The sequence below is a fragment of the Eutrema salsugineum genome, unplaced genomic scaffold, assembly GCF_000478725.1.
Source record: "Eutrema salsugineum unplaced genomic scaffold, Eutsalg1_0 scaffold_2, whole genome shotgun sequence".
NCBI lineage: Eukaryota > Viridiplantae > Streptophyta > Magnoliopsida > Brassicales > Brassicaceae > Eutrema > Eutrema salsugineum.
In genome coordinates this window covers 11,322,821-11,342,453 of record NW_006256829.1, presented here as the reverse complement: position 1 = coordinate 11,342,453, position 19,633 = coordinate 11,322,821, and the positions used below count along the sequence as shown (strand labels likewise).

The 19,633-nt window shown below is 36.0% G+C and overlaps 4 protein-coding genes across 6 annotated transcripts; 1 reads left to right on the top strand and 3 right to left on the bottom strand.

The window, feature by feature from the left end:
- Positions 1-139: 139 nt before the first annotated feature.
- Positions 140-1,483, bottom strand: LOC18017573 (UDP-glycosyltransferase 79B6). 2 transcript variants are annotated; one of them, XM_024156517.1, is made up of 2 exons: positions 849-1,483; positions 140-773 (listed from the first exon to the last, which is right to left on the bottom strand). In XM_024156517.1, exons 1-2 carry the CDS (start codon positions 1,481-1,483, stop codon positions 140-142), a joined length of 1,269 nt encoding a protein of 422 aa, XP_024012285.1. The 2 variants fall into 2 exon arrangements, with proteins under 2 accessions (XP_024012285.1, XP_006401633.1); XM_006401570.1 differs by having other exon boundaries at positions 140-1,483.
- Positions 1,484-7,580: 6,097 nt separating this feature from the next.
- On the bottom strand, positions 7,581-9,137 carry LOC18017572 (anthocyanidin 3-O-glucoside 2'''-O-xylosyltransferase). The gene has a single exon (XM_006401569.2). The coding sequence runs from the start codon at positions 9,091-9,093 to the stop codon at positions 7,702-7,704; it is 1,392 nt and encodes a 463-aa protein (XP_006401632.1). The 5' UTR covers positions 9,094-9,137; the 3' UTR covers positions 7,581-7,701.
- A 5,574-nt stretch (positions 9,138-14,711) lies between these two features.
- Positions 14,712-17,572, top strand: LOC112086486. Its single transcript, XM_024155439.1, has 3 exons — positions 14,712-15,737; positions 16,048-16,920; positions 17,111-17,572. The coding sequence occupies exons 1-3, from the start codon at positions 14,712-14,714 to the stop codon at positions 17,570-17,572; spliced, it is 2,361 nt and encodes a 786-aa protein (XP_024011207.1).
- A 707-nt stretch (positions 17,573-18,279) lies between these two features.
- Positions 18,280-19,608, bottom strand: LOC112086804. 2 transcript variants are annotated; one of them, XM_024156676.1, is made up of 4 exons: positions 19,428-19,608; positions 19,190-19,295; positions 18,428-18,894; positions 18,280-18,321 (listed from the first exon to the last, which is right to left on the bottom strand). In XM_024156676.1, exons 1-4 carry the CDS (start codon positions 19,523-19,525, stop codon positions 18,318-18,320), a joined length of 675 nt encoding a protein of 224 aa, XP_024012444.1. In that variant the 5' UTR covers positions 19,526-19,608; the 3' UTR covers positions 18,280-18,317. The 2 variants fall into 2 exon arrangements, with proteins under 2 accessions (XP_024012444.1, XP_024012443.1); XM_024156675.1 differs by lacking the exon at positions 18,280-18,321 and having other exon boundaries at positions 18,347-18,894.
- Between the last annotated feature and the right edge of the window lie 25 nt (positions 19,609-19,633).

Sequence of the window (19,633 nt, the reverse complement as noted above, 5' to 3'; positions counted from 1 at the left end):
CATAACACAAGTTAAGAGACAGTATACATATTTGGTCGAATCGAATTAGCATAAAAGTCCACCCATATGAGTATATATATGACGTCAATGTGGCTAACCAAGTTTATTTATAAGTACTTTATATTGATTTTTTTCTCTTCTAGACTAGTTTCTCCAATGCTTCTATAAAGTTATTGACATAGCCATTCATTAGTCCACTACTAACAATAGACTCTTTCCATTTGGCGTGGTTCCTCCTCACTAGGTTCCCTAGCTCGCTGTCTTTGTCCATCACAGACCTGATCGCACCGCTCAAGCTCTCCTTCGAAAACCATCCTGTTTCCTCTCTTTTAACCTCCACCGAGACCTCGAGTTCCTCGCTCATCAGCCTGGTGTTGAATATTTGTTCACCCAAATGTGGAATAAAAACAATTTGGCAGTCATTCACAAGAGACTCCCACATTGACCCGAAGCCACAATGGCTCACAAAGCAGCCTATTGATGGATGAGCCAATATCAATGGTTGCTGCACCCATCCTCCCCAAACAACTCCACGTCCCTTAACCCTCTCTTCGAACCCTTTTGGTAAGGCTTCTTGGATTGTCGATGCGCCTTTTGGTGGCTTGACCGCAACAAGAAATGGTAAACCGGTGAGCTCCATTCCTAAACAGAGTTCTTGGAACTGATCCTTTTCAAGAATGATTTGGCTGCCCAATGCACAATATACTACTGATTCTGGTTCAAATTGTCTCAGCCAGTGACTCCGTTGCTCATCTAGTGGTTTACTATTGTCCGGATCAGGAAGCATTGGACCTGTCAAGAGAACTTTTCTTTGAAATTGGCTTTCAATGAAATCGCAGAATTTTCCTTCCATTTCTTGGCAAGTCCTTATCGAAATGACATCGCAGTGTGTAAGCCCTGTCATGATCCGTTCGTAAAACGTAGTTCCATCACCAAATGGATAAGAGAGGAACGACAAGGAATTGGTTTCTTGCCCTCGAAGCAACACCTTGGACGAAGGATATCCCGGCGGAGGAACAGCTAAGTCATCTGGACTACGACCCGGAGAAAATGAGATTGCTACACATGCTGCAGAAATCGTTACGAAATTCACACTCTTGGCGCCATACTCTCTAGCTATTTCCGGAATCCAATGAGCAAAATCGAAGAAAATGAGATCCGGTTTACTCATGGAAACCCTTTCTTTGACCTGATTGCGTGTTCGATCCATAGCCGAAGCGAGGAAACTCCCTAAGGAGATCGGGATATCGGAGGTTGTCTCGGCTCCGGCAGGGAGTCCTTCCACAGAAGGAACGGTAATAGTGTCAAAGACGATGCGATTTGGGAACAGATTGAGAGGTTCAAGTTGCTTCAGAGCTTTCTTGGGTAGCAAGAAGGTGATTTTGTGTCCTTTCTCAGCTAGTTTATTAGCCAGATGCAGAAATGCAGTCATGTGACCAAAACCAAACCATGGGAACATAAAAGCGTGAAACTTTGATCCCATTTCTGTTTATGTTCCCCTGTTTTTCTTCTAATCTTGTTCTTGGAGTTCTCGTGTTTTTGTTTATATGATTTCAGTTGCTGCGGACCAGGAGAGTATAGTAATTGAATGATTCAAGTTTGTTACGAATATGCCAAATCTTTAAGTTCGTATTAAAATCTATTTTTAAGTAATTTAGGATCTATGATTTTTTCTTGTAGATTTCCGGGAATTAGCCCCTAATCTACTGCATAATTACACAAAATTAATAGCAATAATCAGAAAGTGTATATGTCAAGATAAGCATGGAATGTCATGATCTTTGCAGTTTAACTTCCCAAAATGTCATGCTCTTTGCAATTTCCTTAAGATTAGGATGTATTTTCAATTTCAATGCAATAATTAAAACTAGGTAGTATAGACAATAAAAACTTAAAATTCTGAAACAAATATATTACATTGGTGTAAACTATATCGATATATAGAAATAAAACTATTTTCATAACAGTAAAGAGATAAAATTGTAATATATAATGTTATATAGTGCATTTTGCAATTAGCATAATTAAATTAACTCTATCAGTGATGAAAAGAAAACTATGTATGAATAAGATTTATGAAGATTTTTAGAGTTTAAGATTTTATGATTATTGATTTGTGGATTTTTATATTCTTAATAGATTTCACTATTATTCGTAAACAAATTATAACATTTTAAAAATACATTGTTATTGGTTTAATGATATTTATAATCTAATCAAAATTCATTGTTATTCAAAAAGTTTGTATTTTAATGATTCTATAATTCTATTAAAATATATTGTTATTGCCTTATTGGGATAAAGATTCTTTATAATTTAACTCATAAATCTTTTTTTTTTCAAAATAGTGCATAAAATCCCTTAGATTCTTAAAATCTGTCACAGTAAAAATATTTTGTAAATTGTCTAAAACGACAAACCCTCTGAAAATTTTACAAATCCAATAAAACTCTTGAAGATTTGACTAATCTCATGACTTTTAAAATTAACCAAAATCTTTATAAATCCAACTCCCAATAACCTTCCTTCGCATAAATAATAGGAATGATAAAAAAAAACGAATAATTAACTTTTGAGTCGATTACAACACTCTCGTTAGACTAACAACAACTTGGTATTTGTTTTGCAAAGTCATGATATCCACCTTTATTTTTCAAATATTCTTCAAAAGTTTTAAATCAGAGATTGAGTTGGAAACAAAAGAATTATGAGAAACAAAGATTATAATTAGGTCAAAAATACTATATTAAAAAACACATGGGACAAAAGTCTTTTTTAAAATGTCATTCTCAATTAATAATAGAAGATTTGTGATTTCCTTTTTTTTTGTTACAAGATAGAAATGTTAAAATTAATATTCTAAAAATTGTATTTTGTAGTAACTTAATAAATGAACAATGACAGTAAAAATGTAAAATATAATAATTAGCTTCCAGAAATAATGCCCTTAATCAGCTAATCATATGGGACTTACAAAGAGCATGCAGTGTGCTTAACAATCTATCTCAATCCAAATCGAAATTCAAATTAAACCAAACCAAACCGAATTAAACCGACCCAAATCCAAATATTCAATCATTCATGAATCATGATTTCACAAGATTAATCAAGTTCTGTTCAAACTTATCAATATAACCATCTGAAAAACCAGAGTCAATATAACCATCTGCAAAAACCACAAATTCTTACAGAGATTTGATTGAACATGTTTGAAGGATCGTATAAGAAACTAATGATCCTACAATTATATTGCCTTACAAAACTAAGTGCACAATTATTGACCAACGTAATTTTGATATACCTTCTTTCATTTTTTTGTATAGTAAATACATGTTGGGTTATTGTAATATTTGAGCTAATAATCACATTGAGTATATCCCACATTCTACGGCTTCTTGCAGCAGCGGCAGCGAAAAAGACAGCAGAAAAGGTGGAAAAGGCCGAAAAGGTGGAAAAGGTGACGATTTCCTCTGTAGCAATGGAGACGGAGACTGTGACTAGGACGAATAGTAAAGATAGGAAGAAGGACAATAACAAGGCCCAGCGAACAGCCCAGGGAAGCTTCATTCGGCGAAGAACAAAACTCCTCTGGTGGTGGTGGAGGACGTGAAAGTGGAAACAAAGAAGACTACACCTTGGACTCCTCAGACGTTGGCTCTCCTCCATACCTTCGTGAAAGAGGATGAGTTGGAAAAAGCATTGTTGATTTCTAAGTCCACTAAGTGTTTGAGTGAAGCGATTGAAATGGAAAAGACGAATGAAGAAGAGTCCAATCGAAGCTGGTGGTTCCGCTGAGAAATGTTTGAGTCTTGCATGAATCATGCTTAACAATTAAACATATTTATGTCAATTGATTGTGTAAACTTTTGAATAATTTTTTAATGATTATACATCATCTTTTCTAATAAGAATAAATTTTTTTTTTCATCATGTTCATTTTTATCTTGTTATATCTGTTTTTTCAATGAATATATCATATTTATTTATTTTAATGATTTTTGTATGATTATATTCAGTTTCATCATATTCATTCTCACTTCTTCTAATTATAATTAAGTAGACAAAACAAGTACAATTTAATACATACAAATTTAGAAAAATGAAATAACAAATTGAACAACTCAAAACTAAGAACTTCCACATTAATCTATGGCAATTGCAAGTTGAATATACAAAATATATTTTTTCTATCATTTTCGCATAATATATTACATGAAATTATGTGAAAATATATTTTGCATATGTGAAAAAAATTTAGATGAATATTAAATCATAATTATTAGTTTTTAAAATTCTACGTGAAAACCCTTAAGATTAAGTATATTAACATAAGTAGCATATAATTTTTTGATAGATAATAAATTAAATTTGTAACTTAAATAGTGATAACGTAAATTTTAATATCATGTTGGTTTTTTTTTGTTAATAGAGATTTTTTAATTTTTTGTAATGTATTTTCTTAACCATAATATTAGAATTAAGAAACTTTATTTAATTTACAATTTTGAGATATACAAATAAAATTTAATCTTTAAATACTGATGTAGATGCCTTAAAACTAGCCATTGATTTTGGTTATGGGCCACCGATATCAAAGCCGATACTAACTTAAATTATAGCGTATCCATCATGTTATATATACTCCTCTCAGTTTTCATTATTTCTGACATACAACGTCCGTCTTCTAAGGTCTAGCATTTAAAAAAAAAATCATCCACGTCTTTTTTTTAAATTGATATATACTATTATTTTTGCATTTCCGTAATGACAACCTACTATTTTTTATAGTTCATACTTCGCTGATTGAATATTTCATCTCTCGCCTTACAATAGTATTGTCAGGTAAATAAAAATTACCTTTTTTATATTCAATTCGTGCTTTAAATGTTTTTTTTTCTGCTTCTAGACGTTCTTCTTATGTGAATATATTGCCTAATAGTTTTTTCTTTCAAAAATTTTATGAATTTTCTGAAGCGACTAGCAATCGTCCCCTCTGTGATCCCAGATTTTGCCATATCACCTGCCTCCATCTTCAATCGTTTTTACAGAATATGAACATTTTTCTGCTGATGTTTACAACGATAAATTTACAGGTTGTTTGAAGTGTAATTATGACTATCCTAAAGCCATATCGTATATGTATTCTGAATTTCCGATCAATTAAATTTGGGATCGTAAAAATGTCAATGGCATCTCCGTCTTTGCGGCAACTCTAGACCGAGTATTATAGCCAACTGTAACTCTAGCGCTGGTGAAGCCTACTACTTGAGAGTTTCATTGCATGTCGTTCGCCATCCATGTTTTTATATGGATATAAAAACAATTAATGATGTTGTCCACCCTACTTTCAAATATGCTTGTTGTGATTTGGGTTTAATTCACGATGATACCGAGTATATCGAAGCTAACTATGAGGAAGGCCAATGGGTTCCCACTCCTCTCTTCGAATGATGTACACTGCTTTGTTATGCATGTTCTATGATGAATCCCTTTTGTGTTTGGAGATTCATTCAATGTTTTTTAGTATAAGTTTCGTCAATTCTTTGCATTGTCTTTGATTTTTTTCCTTAATTATAAACTTCTTAGATTTTTCGTTTTGTTTGGATTTTAATTACTTTCTCTAATGTACTTTCTAGATTTGATAATCATCAATAAAAATAAACGATTAAACAGATTTTTGATTAGTTTTTGCTAATTAATAATTTATGTATTGTTCTTATTTTTACTCATTCATAATTGTTATTTATTGTTATATAACGTACATATATTTTTTCCTGATAAATCATATCTATTGCTATTACTTTTATTCACCTATAATTCTTACAACTTTAAAGTAGAAGTATAAAGAAGAAGATGTAGTTGATGATAAGAACTCAAAAAAAGATGAATTTGAATAAAACCATGCATGGAGAATAAGAAGCAGATGAGAACATGAAACAGTAAAGAAGAATAAAGATAAGAAAAAAGATGTTGGTGTTAATGAAGGAACCGGAAGAAAAAAAATGAAAGATGAAGAAAACAAAGTAAAAGAAGAGGAAATGGGAAAAGGCATAAGAAGTAGAGAATAAACAAGGCTAATAAAAATTAAAAAAAAAAAGAAGAACTGAGAGAATACGAAGATGATGAAGAAGAAGTCAAAGATAATGATGAATATGAAAGAGAAGGGTGAGGAATAAGATTAAAAGATATATAAGAGGAAGAAGAATAAAAAAAAAGTACAAGTCAAAGACGATGAAGAACGAAGAAGAATAAAAATATGAGGAAAAAGAAGATGAAGAAAACAAAAAGTACAAGTCAAGATGAAGAAGAAAGAAAATATGAAGAAAAATAAGATGAAGAATTTGGGGCAGCAAAAAAAAACAAAAGCCTTAAAATTGGAGACTGAAAAAGAAGAAAAAAAAAGAATAAGAAAAAATATGAAGAATAACTAAACCAAAAGATAAAGAATATGAAGAAGAGTAAAACAAATCAAAAGAGGAAGAAGAAGGAGAAGAAGAAGAAGAAGAGAGTTAAACCTTATACAGACATAACCTTATACGGACATGATATGGTAGAGAGAGTTAAACCTTATACGGACATAACCTTATACGGACATGATATTAAATCTATGTTAGTTTGTAGTTTCTGTGTTCTTATTTTATTATATTTGAAACACGTCGTACTATAAATGTAGTGATCTAAATCTTATGATATATATATATATAGTTTAGGAAAAAGGGGGAAGGGAGAGAATGAGAGAGAAATATTGAAAGAGAAAGAGAGGGAGAGAGAGAGAATGATAGGGAGGGATGCATGGAGGGGAAAGAGAGAGAGAGTTAAAGTTTTCCAGTACATGTATTTGATTGATATAAAAGACGAAGGAAAATAAGAAAAATATCAAGTCGGAGAGAACGAAGAATACGAAGGTGATGAAGAAGAAGAAGAATAAGTAGAATAGGAAAAAGATGAGAAAAATATGTAGAAAACAGTGAAGAAGAATAAGATGTGATAAAAAAAATTAAAGAATAAAAAGTAAGAAAATACATATAGAATGAAAAGGAGATAGACAAAGAAATAAACGAAAATGAGAGAAAACTAAAAAAAAGTCGTGAAAGAAGAAGAAGAGATAAATGTAGAAGATGATGAAAAAAAATATAAGAAAAAGACGATAAGAAAAACTGAAAGATAAATAAGAGGAAAAAAAGATCAAAAACAATTATGTGGAGATGAAAAACACCTCTTAGTTCAATTGGTCTGTAAGTTCAATTACTTATTTAGTAATATTTTTGTCTTTAATTTTGGATATATATATATATATATCTTAAATAGTTATTTTAATTATTTTCAATTTTTCATTTATAACATCAAAATCTCTAAGCCTGCACAAGGTGCGGGCTAACACCTAGTTTAATCGTTAAATACTAATGTAGATGCCTTAAAATTAAATAATATAGCTTTAACTGTTATTAATGATAGAAAAAATTAATACTCTAAAATTTGAATTTTGTAGTAACTTAATAAATGAATAATGACAGTAAAAATGTAAAATATAATAATTAGCTTCCAGAAATAATTCCCTTAATCAGCTAATCATATGGGACTTGCATGTGCAAGAGCATGCAGTGTGCTTAACAATCTATCTCAATCCAAATCAAAATTTGAATTAAACCAAACCAAACCGAATTGAACCAACCCAAATCCAAATATACAATCATTCATGAATCATGATTTCACAAGATTAATCAAGTTCTGTTCAAACTTATCAATATAACCATCAGCAAAACCAGAGTCACTCAAAACACATCTCCACTTCTCATGATTCTTCCTCACTTTCTCACCAACCTCACTACCTTCCTCCATCACACTCTTCACAGCAACCTCCAAGCTCCGCCGCGAGAACCAACCATTCTCTTCCCTCTCAACCTCCACCGCCACCTCCATCTCTTTCGTCATAAGCCTCGCGTTCAATATCTGCTCACCGTGCTGCGGCACCAAAACGACCTGACAATCACTCATCAAAGACTCCCACATCGATCCAAACCCGCAATGGCTAACGAAACATCCTACTGATGGATGGTTCAACACCAAGGGTTGCTGAATCCAACCTCCGTACACAATGCCACGTCCTTTAACCCTCTCTTCGAACCCTTCCGGTAACGCTTCCTCGACGGTTTGTACACCAGAAGGAGGCTTGATCGCTACAAGAAACGGTAAACCGGTTGATTCAAGCCCTAAACAGAGTTCTTGAAACTGATCTATCTTGTCTACAACGGGTTGGCTACCAAAAGCGCAGAAAACAACCGAACCGGGGTTGAATTTTGCTAACCAATCCGCCCATCGAGGCTCTAACGAGGCCTGATTCAGTTTGGATCCAGGGAGAACAGGTCCGGTTAAGTAAACCGGTTTGCTGTATTGGCTAGCGATGTAATCGCAGAATTTGCCTTCTGTCTCACGGCAAGTCCTTATAGCGATTGCGTCGCAGTTTCTCATCGCTGTAACTTTCCCATCGAAAAACGAACCAATCTCCTCGTGCCTCTTCCACACGAACCTTAGGTTTTTTGCTTCGTGCGCAAGCAAGATGACTTTTGAAGATGGATAACCTAGAGGTGACCTAGCCAACTCCTCCAAAGATATTTCCTTCCCATCAGTGAGCTCACGCTCGGCGGCAGGGACAAGAGACAACGCGATCGAAGCAGCGCTCACAATGTTGTAGCAAACCGTTTTAGCACCGACCGGTTTAGCAATTTCCGGTATCCAATAGGCGGAATCGTAAAAAACCAAGTTGGGTTTGATTGTACGGAGAATAGTATCGACCTCTGGTTGGGTTTGGTTCATTGCAACTGCAAGCAAATGGGTCAAGAAAAAGGGGACGTCGGAGTTTGTCTCTGCACCGAGAGGGAGCCCTTTGACCTGAGGGATGGAGATGGTGTGAAAAGTTATGAGATTTGGGTAGAGATTAAAAGGTTCGAGCTGGCTTAGGGCTTTCTTGGGGAGCAAGAAAACGATCTTGTGACCTTTCTCTGCGAGCTTGTTGGAGAGGTGAAGAAAAGGAGTCATGTGGCCAAAGGCTAGCCACGGATACATCACAATACTCATCGATCCAGAATCACCCATTTTTTTGTACTTCTTTTTCTATCAAAATTTCTTTATCAAGTTTTTATTTTTGTTTCTGTTTACTATGTGTGTTTACGTATTTTGGTTAATAAATACAAACCACGTATTGGTGGGTTACTCCTCGTGGTGGCTATTAGCCAACGAAGTGACTGGGAAAGTATAGCCGCCTGGTAAGTGCAAACACGTGACGAGATGTTACCGTATCAGCAACAAAGAAAAAAGACAAAACCGGACATGATTTGGTGAGTTATGGGCTTTAAAGATTCAGCCCATTTTTGATCCTGCAGTCAACGATATTTATTTGATTTTTTTTTGTTAAAGACTACAACTTGAGTAACTCTACTTGTAACACTTAAATTACAAGCTTGATTCGTATATTGTCATAACGAATGACTCTCAAACTGTAACCCTCAGACTAAATTTAGCGTATTCATTCGTTATGTTTATGTATAAATTGTTTGCTTCTTTAGGCACCAGAGAATGTATATAGAATCCAAAAGCACTACTCTTATCGAATCTAATCGTGGATGCAAAATGTGGCCAACATATGCTTCCCTCCTCTTCTAACAGAGAGTTGTTTACGCATCGATGCAGCCACGCCTACGCACAATTGAAGTTACTAATGGAAACTATCATGGAAAATACTTTTAAATTAAGATTATTACAACTTTTACTTCATTTATTTAAAGAGTTCAAGTGTCTCAATGAATTTCTCTCTATTTTCATACCATTCAAAAATATAATATAGTGTTAGAAACTCAAATCATAGACCATTAACACTTTATGATCGCACGATCATAGATGTTCCACCAAGATTAATTAAGGCTAAGGCTTAACACCAACGGTCTCTCTCAAGTTCCGAAGCCACATAATTCTGCGTCAAAAAGAAAAAGGATTCCTTCTCATTGGTCTTATTGCAAGAATTTATAACAAAAATTATTGAACTAAGAAAATTGTAAGGTTTTATCCTAACGGGAACCCTTTCAGAAATTCACTAAAACCAAGCACAAGCTTAATTAGGCCTAAGAGGGGAGTGGGTAGTTTTCAACCAGCAGTAGACGCGCCACGGTTAGAACCTCATGAGTTTCATAAATCGAAAGCATCTTTTTATATATATCTAAACCAGACCTATCAACGTGACTAGTACTTCCAATGTGGGATTAAGGACTTAGCTTGACTTAACGAAAAGCGTTCATGGGTTGTAACTTTTACGGACTCTAAGGTTTTCACTTGAAGATAAGTTTGTAACGAGAGACAATGTTCAACCTCCGAACTTTAACAATGTATAACCTAATTTATACCATATATAATTATCGAGTGTAATCCGATAACTTTGAAGATACTGCTTAGTCTATAGGCATATGCTTTTATTAATGCAAATGGACACAGCTTCATCACCAAGGCAACAATCCGTTTTTTTGAATATATACAACATCTAATTGTTTCACAAATATTTTACTCAATTGTGCCAAAATCAGATTGTGATTCGCTTTTTGTCTTCCTTTAAACCACTTGTAATCAATGGTAATGGGCTTCAGTTTTGAAATGTTTTCAATGTGGGACAGAGTTAGTTTACGAAAATGCATATCGACATTTGTAAACCTATACTTGACTACTCGTAATAGTACTATGTTTGTATAAAACTTATATTCACAGATTTCATTAGAAGTTACCCAAAAGATAGAGATGTATGCTTTTGTTTGCCTAAGCTTCTCTTTTATCACATCAGTCTTGGTCGGCTCATTTGAACTGTAACAATTTTGTGTATTATCAATTTAACTCATCCAGGCTTGAAGACATTTCCATCAACACTTAAACCAAGAGTAATGCCATCAGAAGATGATAATGGTTTCCGTTGAGCCGAATTAATCGAACGGTGCAGGACAAAAGACAAGTCCATATACATCAGATAACCTACTTAATAAATAAATGGTCAATTGTGAGAGGAAGATATACTATCAGAATTCTTTAGTAAAAGGCGAAAGAATAGTTCGCTATGTTATCGCTGCACGGTTCCGTGGGTTTCCTAGACAAGCTCTGATTCTTATTTATAGTCCATTTGGTTCAGTGTCTCTGACTAATGTAACCGATGTGGGATAATCAGTAAGAAAAGTATTTGGATAAACCGGAAGGTTCCATCCAGTCTAAACTGAATGGTTCTTTAGTTAACCGCTGGTATTTATTTCGATTTTCTACTCTATTTTTGGGTTTGAATCAAAACAAATGCTTCTGAGAACGAAGACTGATTTGAATCGTTTGATCCAAACTTATCAACTTCAACGTGGTTAATTTTCTTTGTAAAGACACAAGGTTGACATAACGGACGATTCTTAAAATGTAACTTATATTGTAAATGTTCAACTTGAGTTACACTACAAAATTATATAATCCTTTTGATACCATAATCAGCTCACTCTCTTCTATCAAAATAAAAATAATGAACAACAAGTGGAAAGGGAGGTAGGACTCCAAACGCTTCTCTCCACTCGTGACTGTGTGTGCCACTACTCTATTGACGTGGATGCTAGCTGAGGTACAGGCCACACCTCAATTCCCTTCCATTCTTGGTTCTCCGGTCAATCTCACAAAAATATTAGTCGTCGCTTTCTAACGGTGAAGATTGCCTAAAGGAAGTATACAAGTCCGTTTTACGGAGGCGGTAAGTGTTGGTGCAAATGATAGGTTGACCGAGGAAAGAATATCCCTGTTAACACAAAATGTTATTGTTCTCTTACAAGATGATCGAATGGTACATGACAAGAAAAGTCCATGCGTTTCGAAAAATCCATCCATCAATGGTAAATGTGAGAAAACCACACTTCGAATAGCTTCGTTTAAGATTAATTTTAGGGAAGATTACTACACTAACCTTAGAAAGTATCTATATTACTGGTTCGACGCACTTTTATTTTTTTTACAAAACTAACCTAGCATACCCAAAACACCCTTTTGGCCTTTGTTGAAAAAAACCTTATTACGAAAATGCCATTACTTTTTTAATGCCACGTAGGCAGATTCTGGCGCTAAAAATTTCATAAGTCTACCAAACTTTGTGGTAGACTTATAAAATTTTGGTCAACGCAGAAATTTTGTTGGTAGAGTTATTAGGACGATGGTAGATTTATTCAAGAGTTGGTAGAGTTTTTAAATGTTGGTAGACTTTTCTTGGTAGAGTTTTGACGATGAGAGGTAGATTTATTATGTTTCGGTAGATTTGTTGTTATGAATGGTAGACTTGTCAAAAGTTTTGGTAGACTTGTTAACAAAAACGTTGACTTTCTCGCATAGTTGACTTTTTCGGTAGATTTATTGACAATGAAGTAGATTTATTTTCTGAGTTGGTAGACTTATTTCCTTTAGCGGTAGATTTATGTGAAAAAAGTTGTCAATACGTGCGGTAGACTTATCTGTTTCATGGTAGAGTTATATATAATTGGTAGAGTTTTCGCTTTTGAGGTAGATTTGTTTGACTTGTGGTAGATTTAATTCAGTTAAAATTCATTCCGGTTAGTGGTAGACTATATGTTACATGAGGTAGACTTAAAAACTGTTGGTAGATTTATTTGTTTTGTGGTAGACTTATATTTTTAAAAAATTTCATTCTGATTTGTGGTAGATTAATAATGACATGAAGTAGACTTACAAGATGTTGGTAGATTTGTTTGTATGTTTGGTAGAGTTTATGTAATCTGGTAGACTTATCTGCCGTATGGTAGACTTGTTGAAATAACAATGTGGTAGATTAATTAAGTTTGGTATTTACAGAGTTAACCTTGATCTGGTAGACATATGACATGCTTATTGTAGATTTGTTTATATGGTAGAGTTATTTGTCATGGTTGAGGTAGACTTAGTATTTAATGTTTGGCAGACATTTGACTTTATGGAGTAAAATTATTTTTTTGTCCAAAAGAATTGTTCTATCTACAAAAAAACCTACTGTTTGGTAGACTTATGGTTTCAGTGTTGTACCTCTTGCAATTTTCTTCCATATGGTAGACTTATGGTAACGGTAACCATAAACCGTTACCAACGAACCGTCGCATATGGTAGACTTATGCATTTTCCAACGAACAGTCGCATCGATTTCGAGAACTTCTATTGACTCGAGTCGCTTCGATTTCGAGAACTTCTATTGACTCGAGTCGCTTCGAGTTCTCATGTGAGTTCTCTATAAATTCCCTAAACCTAGACGATTCATTTCCCATCCCTCTAAACCCTATGGCGAATCTCGAGTCGCTTCCTTCTGATCTTTTGTACGAGATATTGTTGAAAATATCTTCAAACTCGTATGCGGATCTTTGTCTTGCAAAAGTTTCGTCCAAAACACTTAACAACATCTCAAACGAAGCGGGTTTTCTTAGGAATGTTGATTTAATCAACATTATGTTGCCGTGGAGGTGGGATGTTCACGGAAGGGTCGGTGCATTCTTCAGACGGTGCTTGGCGGCAGGAAATCCATCCGCACAATTGCGAAGAGGTTTATCGCTGATTTTCTTCGAACATAACCTCCAAGCAGGGTGTGATCTCATTCGAATGGCATCAGACAACGGATTTCTCATGGGTAAGTACTGCCACACTATGTTACATCTAACCATGGATGGCACATCAGAGGTATTCAACTCTGTCAAAGTTCTCTCCCGGGAAGATGCAAAGCAAATGAGATTGGCAATGGAAAAGATCTTCATGCCTGCGTTCAATTTCCAGAAGCCCGAGGAACTGGTGGAAATGATTTTCGAGGCTTATAAAAAGTCTTTAACTACAAGGATTTGTGGTTGTCTCAAAGTACCAGACATGCAATGGATGGGAGATGAATACCTGCTAGAGACGTATGGGGATCAACTTTGTGAATCCTGCTTCTGGAAATTGGAGTGCCAATTTCTGGTGGGTAGTACCGTCGTTTGCTATGGATTGGCCACGTTGATTGCATCAGTAGTCGTCAAAAAGACTTCTGTTTAGTTAAGTAGATTTGTTTTTATTATGAAGTAGACTTATGAAGTTATGTTGTGTTATTTATGTTGTGTTAAGTAGATTTATGTGTTATTCATTTCGAAAGCTATTAATTATAACAAATCTACCAAAAATAATAGTAAGTCTACCATTCGTTCGACTGAAATTGGGGACATGACAAGTCTTTTACAACAAATCTACCAACAATATAATATAAGTCTACCATTCGTTCGACTGAAATTGGGAACATGACAAGTCTTTTACAACAAATCTACCAACAATATAATATAAGTCTACCATTCGACTTAATATAAATCTACTAAACATAAGGAAACAGACTTGTACTGGTTTTCCACCTGCTTAAATGTACTGTACTTTAGTTGGTAGAGATATAAACATTACAAGTACATATGTTTTATTAATGGTAGACTTAGTAACCTATATGGTAGATTTGTTTGTAAATTGTTAGATTCAATATCAATGTGGTAGACTTAGTTATCGGGCAGTGCGATTTTACTTTTTTGCCCTGTATGTATTGTCTAAAGTACGGAACAAAACCAGAGTCCATCTTCAACCTCTAGGTTTCGCCGTCGAGCTGTTAAACTTGGGATAACTCTTGATTTTTTCCTTCTACTTCGATCTTCTGCCTCTTATCCACTTTTATATTCATGGATCAAGTTGTTTTGGTTTGTGGTAACTGGGTTTTAAAGAAAACGAGGTGGGTCTTCATCGTAGATCAGTCCAGGAGATGTAGTTTTATAGGGATAGACCGCAAAACGTCATTTGCCGATTTGGTTGAAATCGCATATGAAGATTTTGGGTTGGATCAACATCTTTATGAGCTTCAGTTCAGCTATATGTTGTCGTCTGAAGTCCGGCGGAAATTACCTCTGGATACACCTCCTGTGTTTGTTGGTAATTCAAGACAGCTGCAGAGTTTTTTGCATCAATTCCAGAACGAAAACGAAACGGTTCGTTTATGTGTTGAGATCAAAGAAAAAGTTCAGAAGGGAGTTGTTGATGAAGACGAAGATCGAGATGCATGTCCTAGTCTAGTCCCTGAAGAACAAGTGCGCCAAGATCGTCCGCAAGAAGGTGTCGAAGTTGGACAAGACGAAGAAATGCATGATGAAGAAGAGGATTTGTCAACCAGATTTGATGGATGTGAAGATCCTGATGGTGCAAGTTCCGATGACGAAGAGTACGGAAGACGTGAGAAACGTCCAAATGGTGAAAGTTCAGATGAGGAGGAGTCGCTAAATCTACCACCGAAGAAAAGGGGACTGACTACAATTCCCGACTTTCAAAGTCTAGAGCTTTCATCTTTAGACTTAGCCGTTGGCCAGCGTTATGAAACAAAAGAGGACTTCGAGATGCGACTCAAAATTCTTTCCATTGCTCACAAATTCGACTACAATGTCGATCATTCGAGTAAGAAATTGCTAACTGTTAAGTGTTGGGTAGATGGTTGCAAATGGAGGGTTCGCGCTTCAACTGTTGGGAGCAGCAAATGTTTTTGGGTTAAAACTTATACTCGAGAACACACGTGTTCTGTGACTGTGCGATCACAACGCACCCGCCATGCAACCCATGAGGTTCTAGGCCGTCTATATAAGGACTTCGTCGGCGGTGTTGGCCCAAAAGTCTTACCAAATCACGTCGCCGAAGCTCTGACCAAACGATATAGTATAAAGGTATGTGGTAGAGTTATATTATTTCTTTGGTAGAGTTATTATCTCTTTGAGTAGACTTTTATTATTTTGGTAGAGTTATTCGCTCAATTGGTAGACTATTTATTTTTTGGTAGAGTTATTAGCTCAATTTGTAGACTTTTTTTAATTTTTGGTAGAGTTATTAGCTCAATTGGTAGACTTATATAATTTATTTGGTAGACTTATATACTTTATTTGGTAGAGTTATTATCTACCATGGTAGAGTTATAATTTTTGTGGTAGAGTTATTATCTTATTTCGTAGACGTCACTATATTATTTCTCATTATAAGGTTGACTATTGGAAAGCACATCGGGCCCTAAAGTATGCTCGAGAACTAGTATCAGGGACGTCTGAAAGTGGTTATGAAGATCTGCCTTCATACTTATATATGATTCGGCGAGCAAATCCGGGTACACTAATCAAGCTAGAAGTTGATGAGGAAGATAGATTCAAATTTATGTTCCTCTCATTTGGCGCAAGCATACAGGGGTTTCCCTTCATGAGGAAAGTGGTAGTGGTCGACGGTACGTTTTTACATGGAAAATACAAAGGTACCCTACTACTCGCCACCACGCAAGATGGAAACTTCAACATTTTTCCCGTAGCCTTTGCTGTTGTTGATACTGAGAACGATGAGTCTTGGGAATGGTTTTTTACACAACTACACCGTGTTATTCCTGATGATGAAGGACTTGCCATTATTTCTGATAGGCATAAATCCATAGGAAATGCTATAGGGAAGGTTTATCCTCTTGCTAGTCGGGGTATTTGTACATATCATCTCCATAAGAACATTATGGTGAAATTCAGAGGCGCTGAAACATTCAAGCTTGTTAAGAAGGCTGCCACTGCTTATAGACTTCTCGAGTTCAATGCCCTTTTTGCTCAGATTCAAGAGGCAAATCCTGCACTGCATGCATACTTGGTGAAGGCAGATATTTGTATGTGGAGTCGTGTACACTTCCAAGGTGATAGGTACAATTTCACCACTAGCAACATAGCGGAGTCATTAAACAAGGTGTTATCTGCTGCAAGAGGTAAGCCTATCGTAGGACTAGTGGATGATATAAGGAGTCTCCTGACCAGGTGGTTTGCTAAAAGACGTGTGAATGCCAATAACATGGCTACCACTCTAACAACGGGCGTTGAAAAGTTGCTGGAGGTAGTCACTACTTTACCTTGTAGACTTTCTATTATTTGGTAGACTTGTATCTGCTATTAGGTAGACTTTCTATTATTTGGTAGACTTGGCACACTTATCTCTGCTATTTAGTAGACTTTAAATTATTTGGTAGAGTTATTACTTCTATGTGGTAGACTTATATAACTTATGAATAATTCCTTGCCGACAGGCTAGAGTTGAAGATGCTAAACTCTTACCTGTGCAAGAGATTGATCAGCATCGTGCAGAGGTTTTAGGCACAACATCTGCACATGTTGTCAATTTAACGGAGAAAACATGTACTTGTCGACGGTTTGATTTGGATAAAATTCCTTGCGTACATGCCATAGCCGCCGTCGATAGGAGGAAGTTGTCGCCGATCTCTCTTTGCCATCATTACTACCACACTAGTTACTTGCAACAAGCGTATGCTGTTAGTGTGATGCCAAGAGACGTAGCACTCCCTGTGCCAGATGAAGTAGCAACCAAAATTTGTCTCCCGCCTGATGTTCGCAACCGACCTGACAGGCCAAAGAAAATTCGGATTAAGGGTGCGTTCGAGGCCGCCATGGCGAGTAAACGTCCTCGGAAGATCCCCAAATGTGGTAACTGTGGCCAAGGCGGACATAATCGCCTAACTTGTCGAGCTTAGTTGACAAATCGAAAACCTTGTATTTGTACTATTATAGACTGCAATAATCCGCTTGAAAACCTTGTTTTATGTACTTGTAAATCTGGAACTTGTTTTACCTAAACTCTACTATTTTACAATAATAAATCTACCAATCATGCTATAAATCTACCAATACTGCAATAAATCTACCAATCATGTTATAAATCTACCATTCATGGAATAAATCTACCAGTCATGTTATAAATCTACAAAGCAGGTTCTTTTTACAGCCATGGGCGATTCGCTTTAAATTCCAAAACACAAGCGACGTCTAAATTCCAAAGACCACCAAAGAGGCTGGCTATGAGTAATAAATCGGCCAAAACACAACAAATTCCAAAACACAAGCGACGTCTAAATTCCAAAAGACCACCAAAGAGGCTGACTATGAGTAATAAATCGGCCAAAATACAACATCCGATACCAAATGTCTACCAATTAGTTTGGATCTGAGTATTAAATCTACCAAAAAACGATCTCAGATCCCAAAGGTCTACCAAACGAAGATCTCAGTTAGCGGAGTCTGTCTGTAAACCGTACTTGTCATCAAATAAACTTCGAGGGTTAGGATCAGACATCCGGGATTCTTCTGCTTCATGTACCTCATCAAAAATCTCAGCTGCGTATTTCATACGAATGAGAGGCATGTTGCTATCTTTCAGCTGGTCCCATTTATGGCACAAAGCCCAAACACTCGATGGTCTTCAAAGTAAAGACGCCACAATCACCTGATAACAAGTACCCGATAATTAGTTAAAAGTCTACCAAATAAAAATACCAAATCTACAGAGCTGCATTGCACTTGTCTGTCTGTTTAGTGCCGCGGTTTTATACATGTAGATATGAAACTGCCCCTCCTTCATACCCTTCTTGAGCTCCGGTGGTGCCATATGTTTCAACAACAGCGGAATCATCCTCGCGTAGGGCTTCACAGACTCCTCCACCTCGCCTTTTCTGTATAAATCTGGAATGCAATCAAACACTCGGATCTTTTTTTTGGGAATGTCGACCTCAACGGCTACCCAATGTTCGTTGTTCACGTTGTGGGCGATATACACGAAATCAACATCTGTCCCCCATTTCTTGTGTGTAGGCAAGTAATGGTCGTAGTGACCGTTGGCAACGTCCAAATAACCATCACTGAATAGCCAACTCTTCTCGTTTGGTAGAAATTTGTTTCGATAGTCTCCACACCAAACTCGACAAAAGATAGGATCAAGGAAAGCAACTCTTCCCCCTTTGTAAGGAGATGGATACCGCATAGACCGTTGCCGGAACATGTTTAATCCTTTTACGATATGCTGCATTAGGTAATGAAACAAATTTATATAAGTCTACCAACCAGCTTTATAACCAAATTTATATAAGTCTACCAAACATAAAAGATACAAGTCTACCAAACATATTGACAAAATCTACCATTTGTTACTACATAATAGAATACAAGTCTACCAAACATAATGACTAAATCTACCATTTGTTACTAAAAGTCTACCAAAGTAATTCTATCATTAAGTTTCCAAAGTCTACCAAACAATTTCCAAAGTCTACCAAACCTTTTGAAACTAAGATCGGGTGACTGATACGACCACATACCTGATCATGCAACCACCCATACTCCTTTCTAGGCCAGCTTTCTTTAGGGGTCATTAGTGTCAGGTAAAATTCTCCTCCTGCATATGGACACTGCAACTGTTTTTCCCTGAAAAATGACATAGACATACCAGACTCCGAAGTAAGTCTACCAACATACCTAATAAGTCTACTATATAAAACAAATAGGTCTACCAAATCAAACAAGTAAGTCTACCATGGAAATTTAAAACTGACTTACGCTTCAAAAGCTACGTAGCGGGTTAGATTATCCAGTATTCGACTGTCCACCGCTTCAAAAGGATCATACCTCCAAGGAGGGGGACCTGCTGGGTCCATGATGCGTCTCACCACTGAGTTACCAAGGTAGGGTGAAACCTGGGTCGGTGCAAGGCTGCGTCCCCTTTTTTCCTTCTCAGCAGGTGGATTTTTTGCATGTTCCACCAG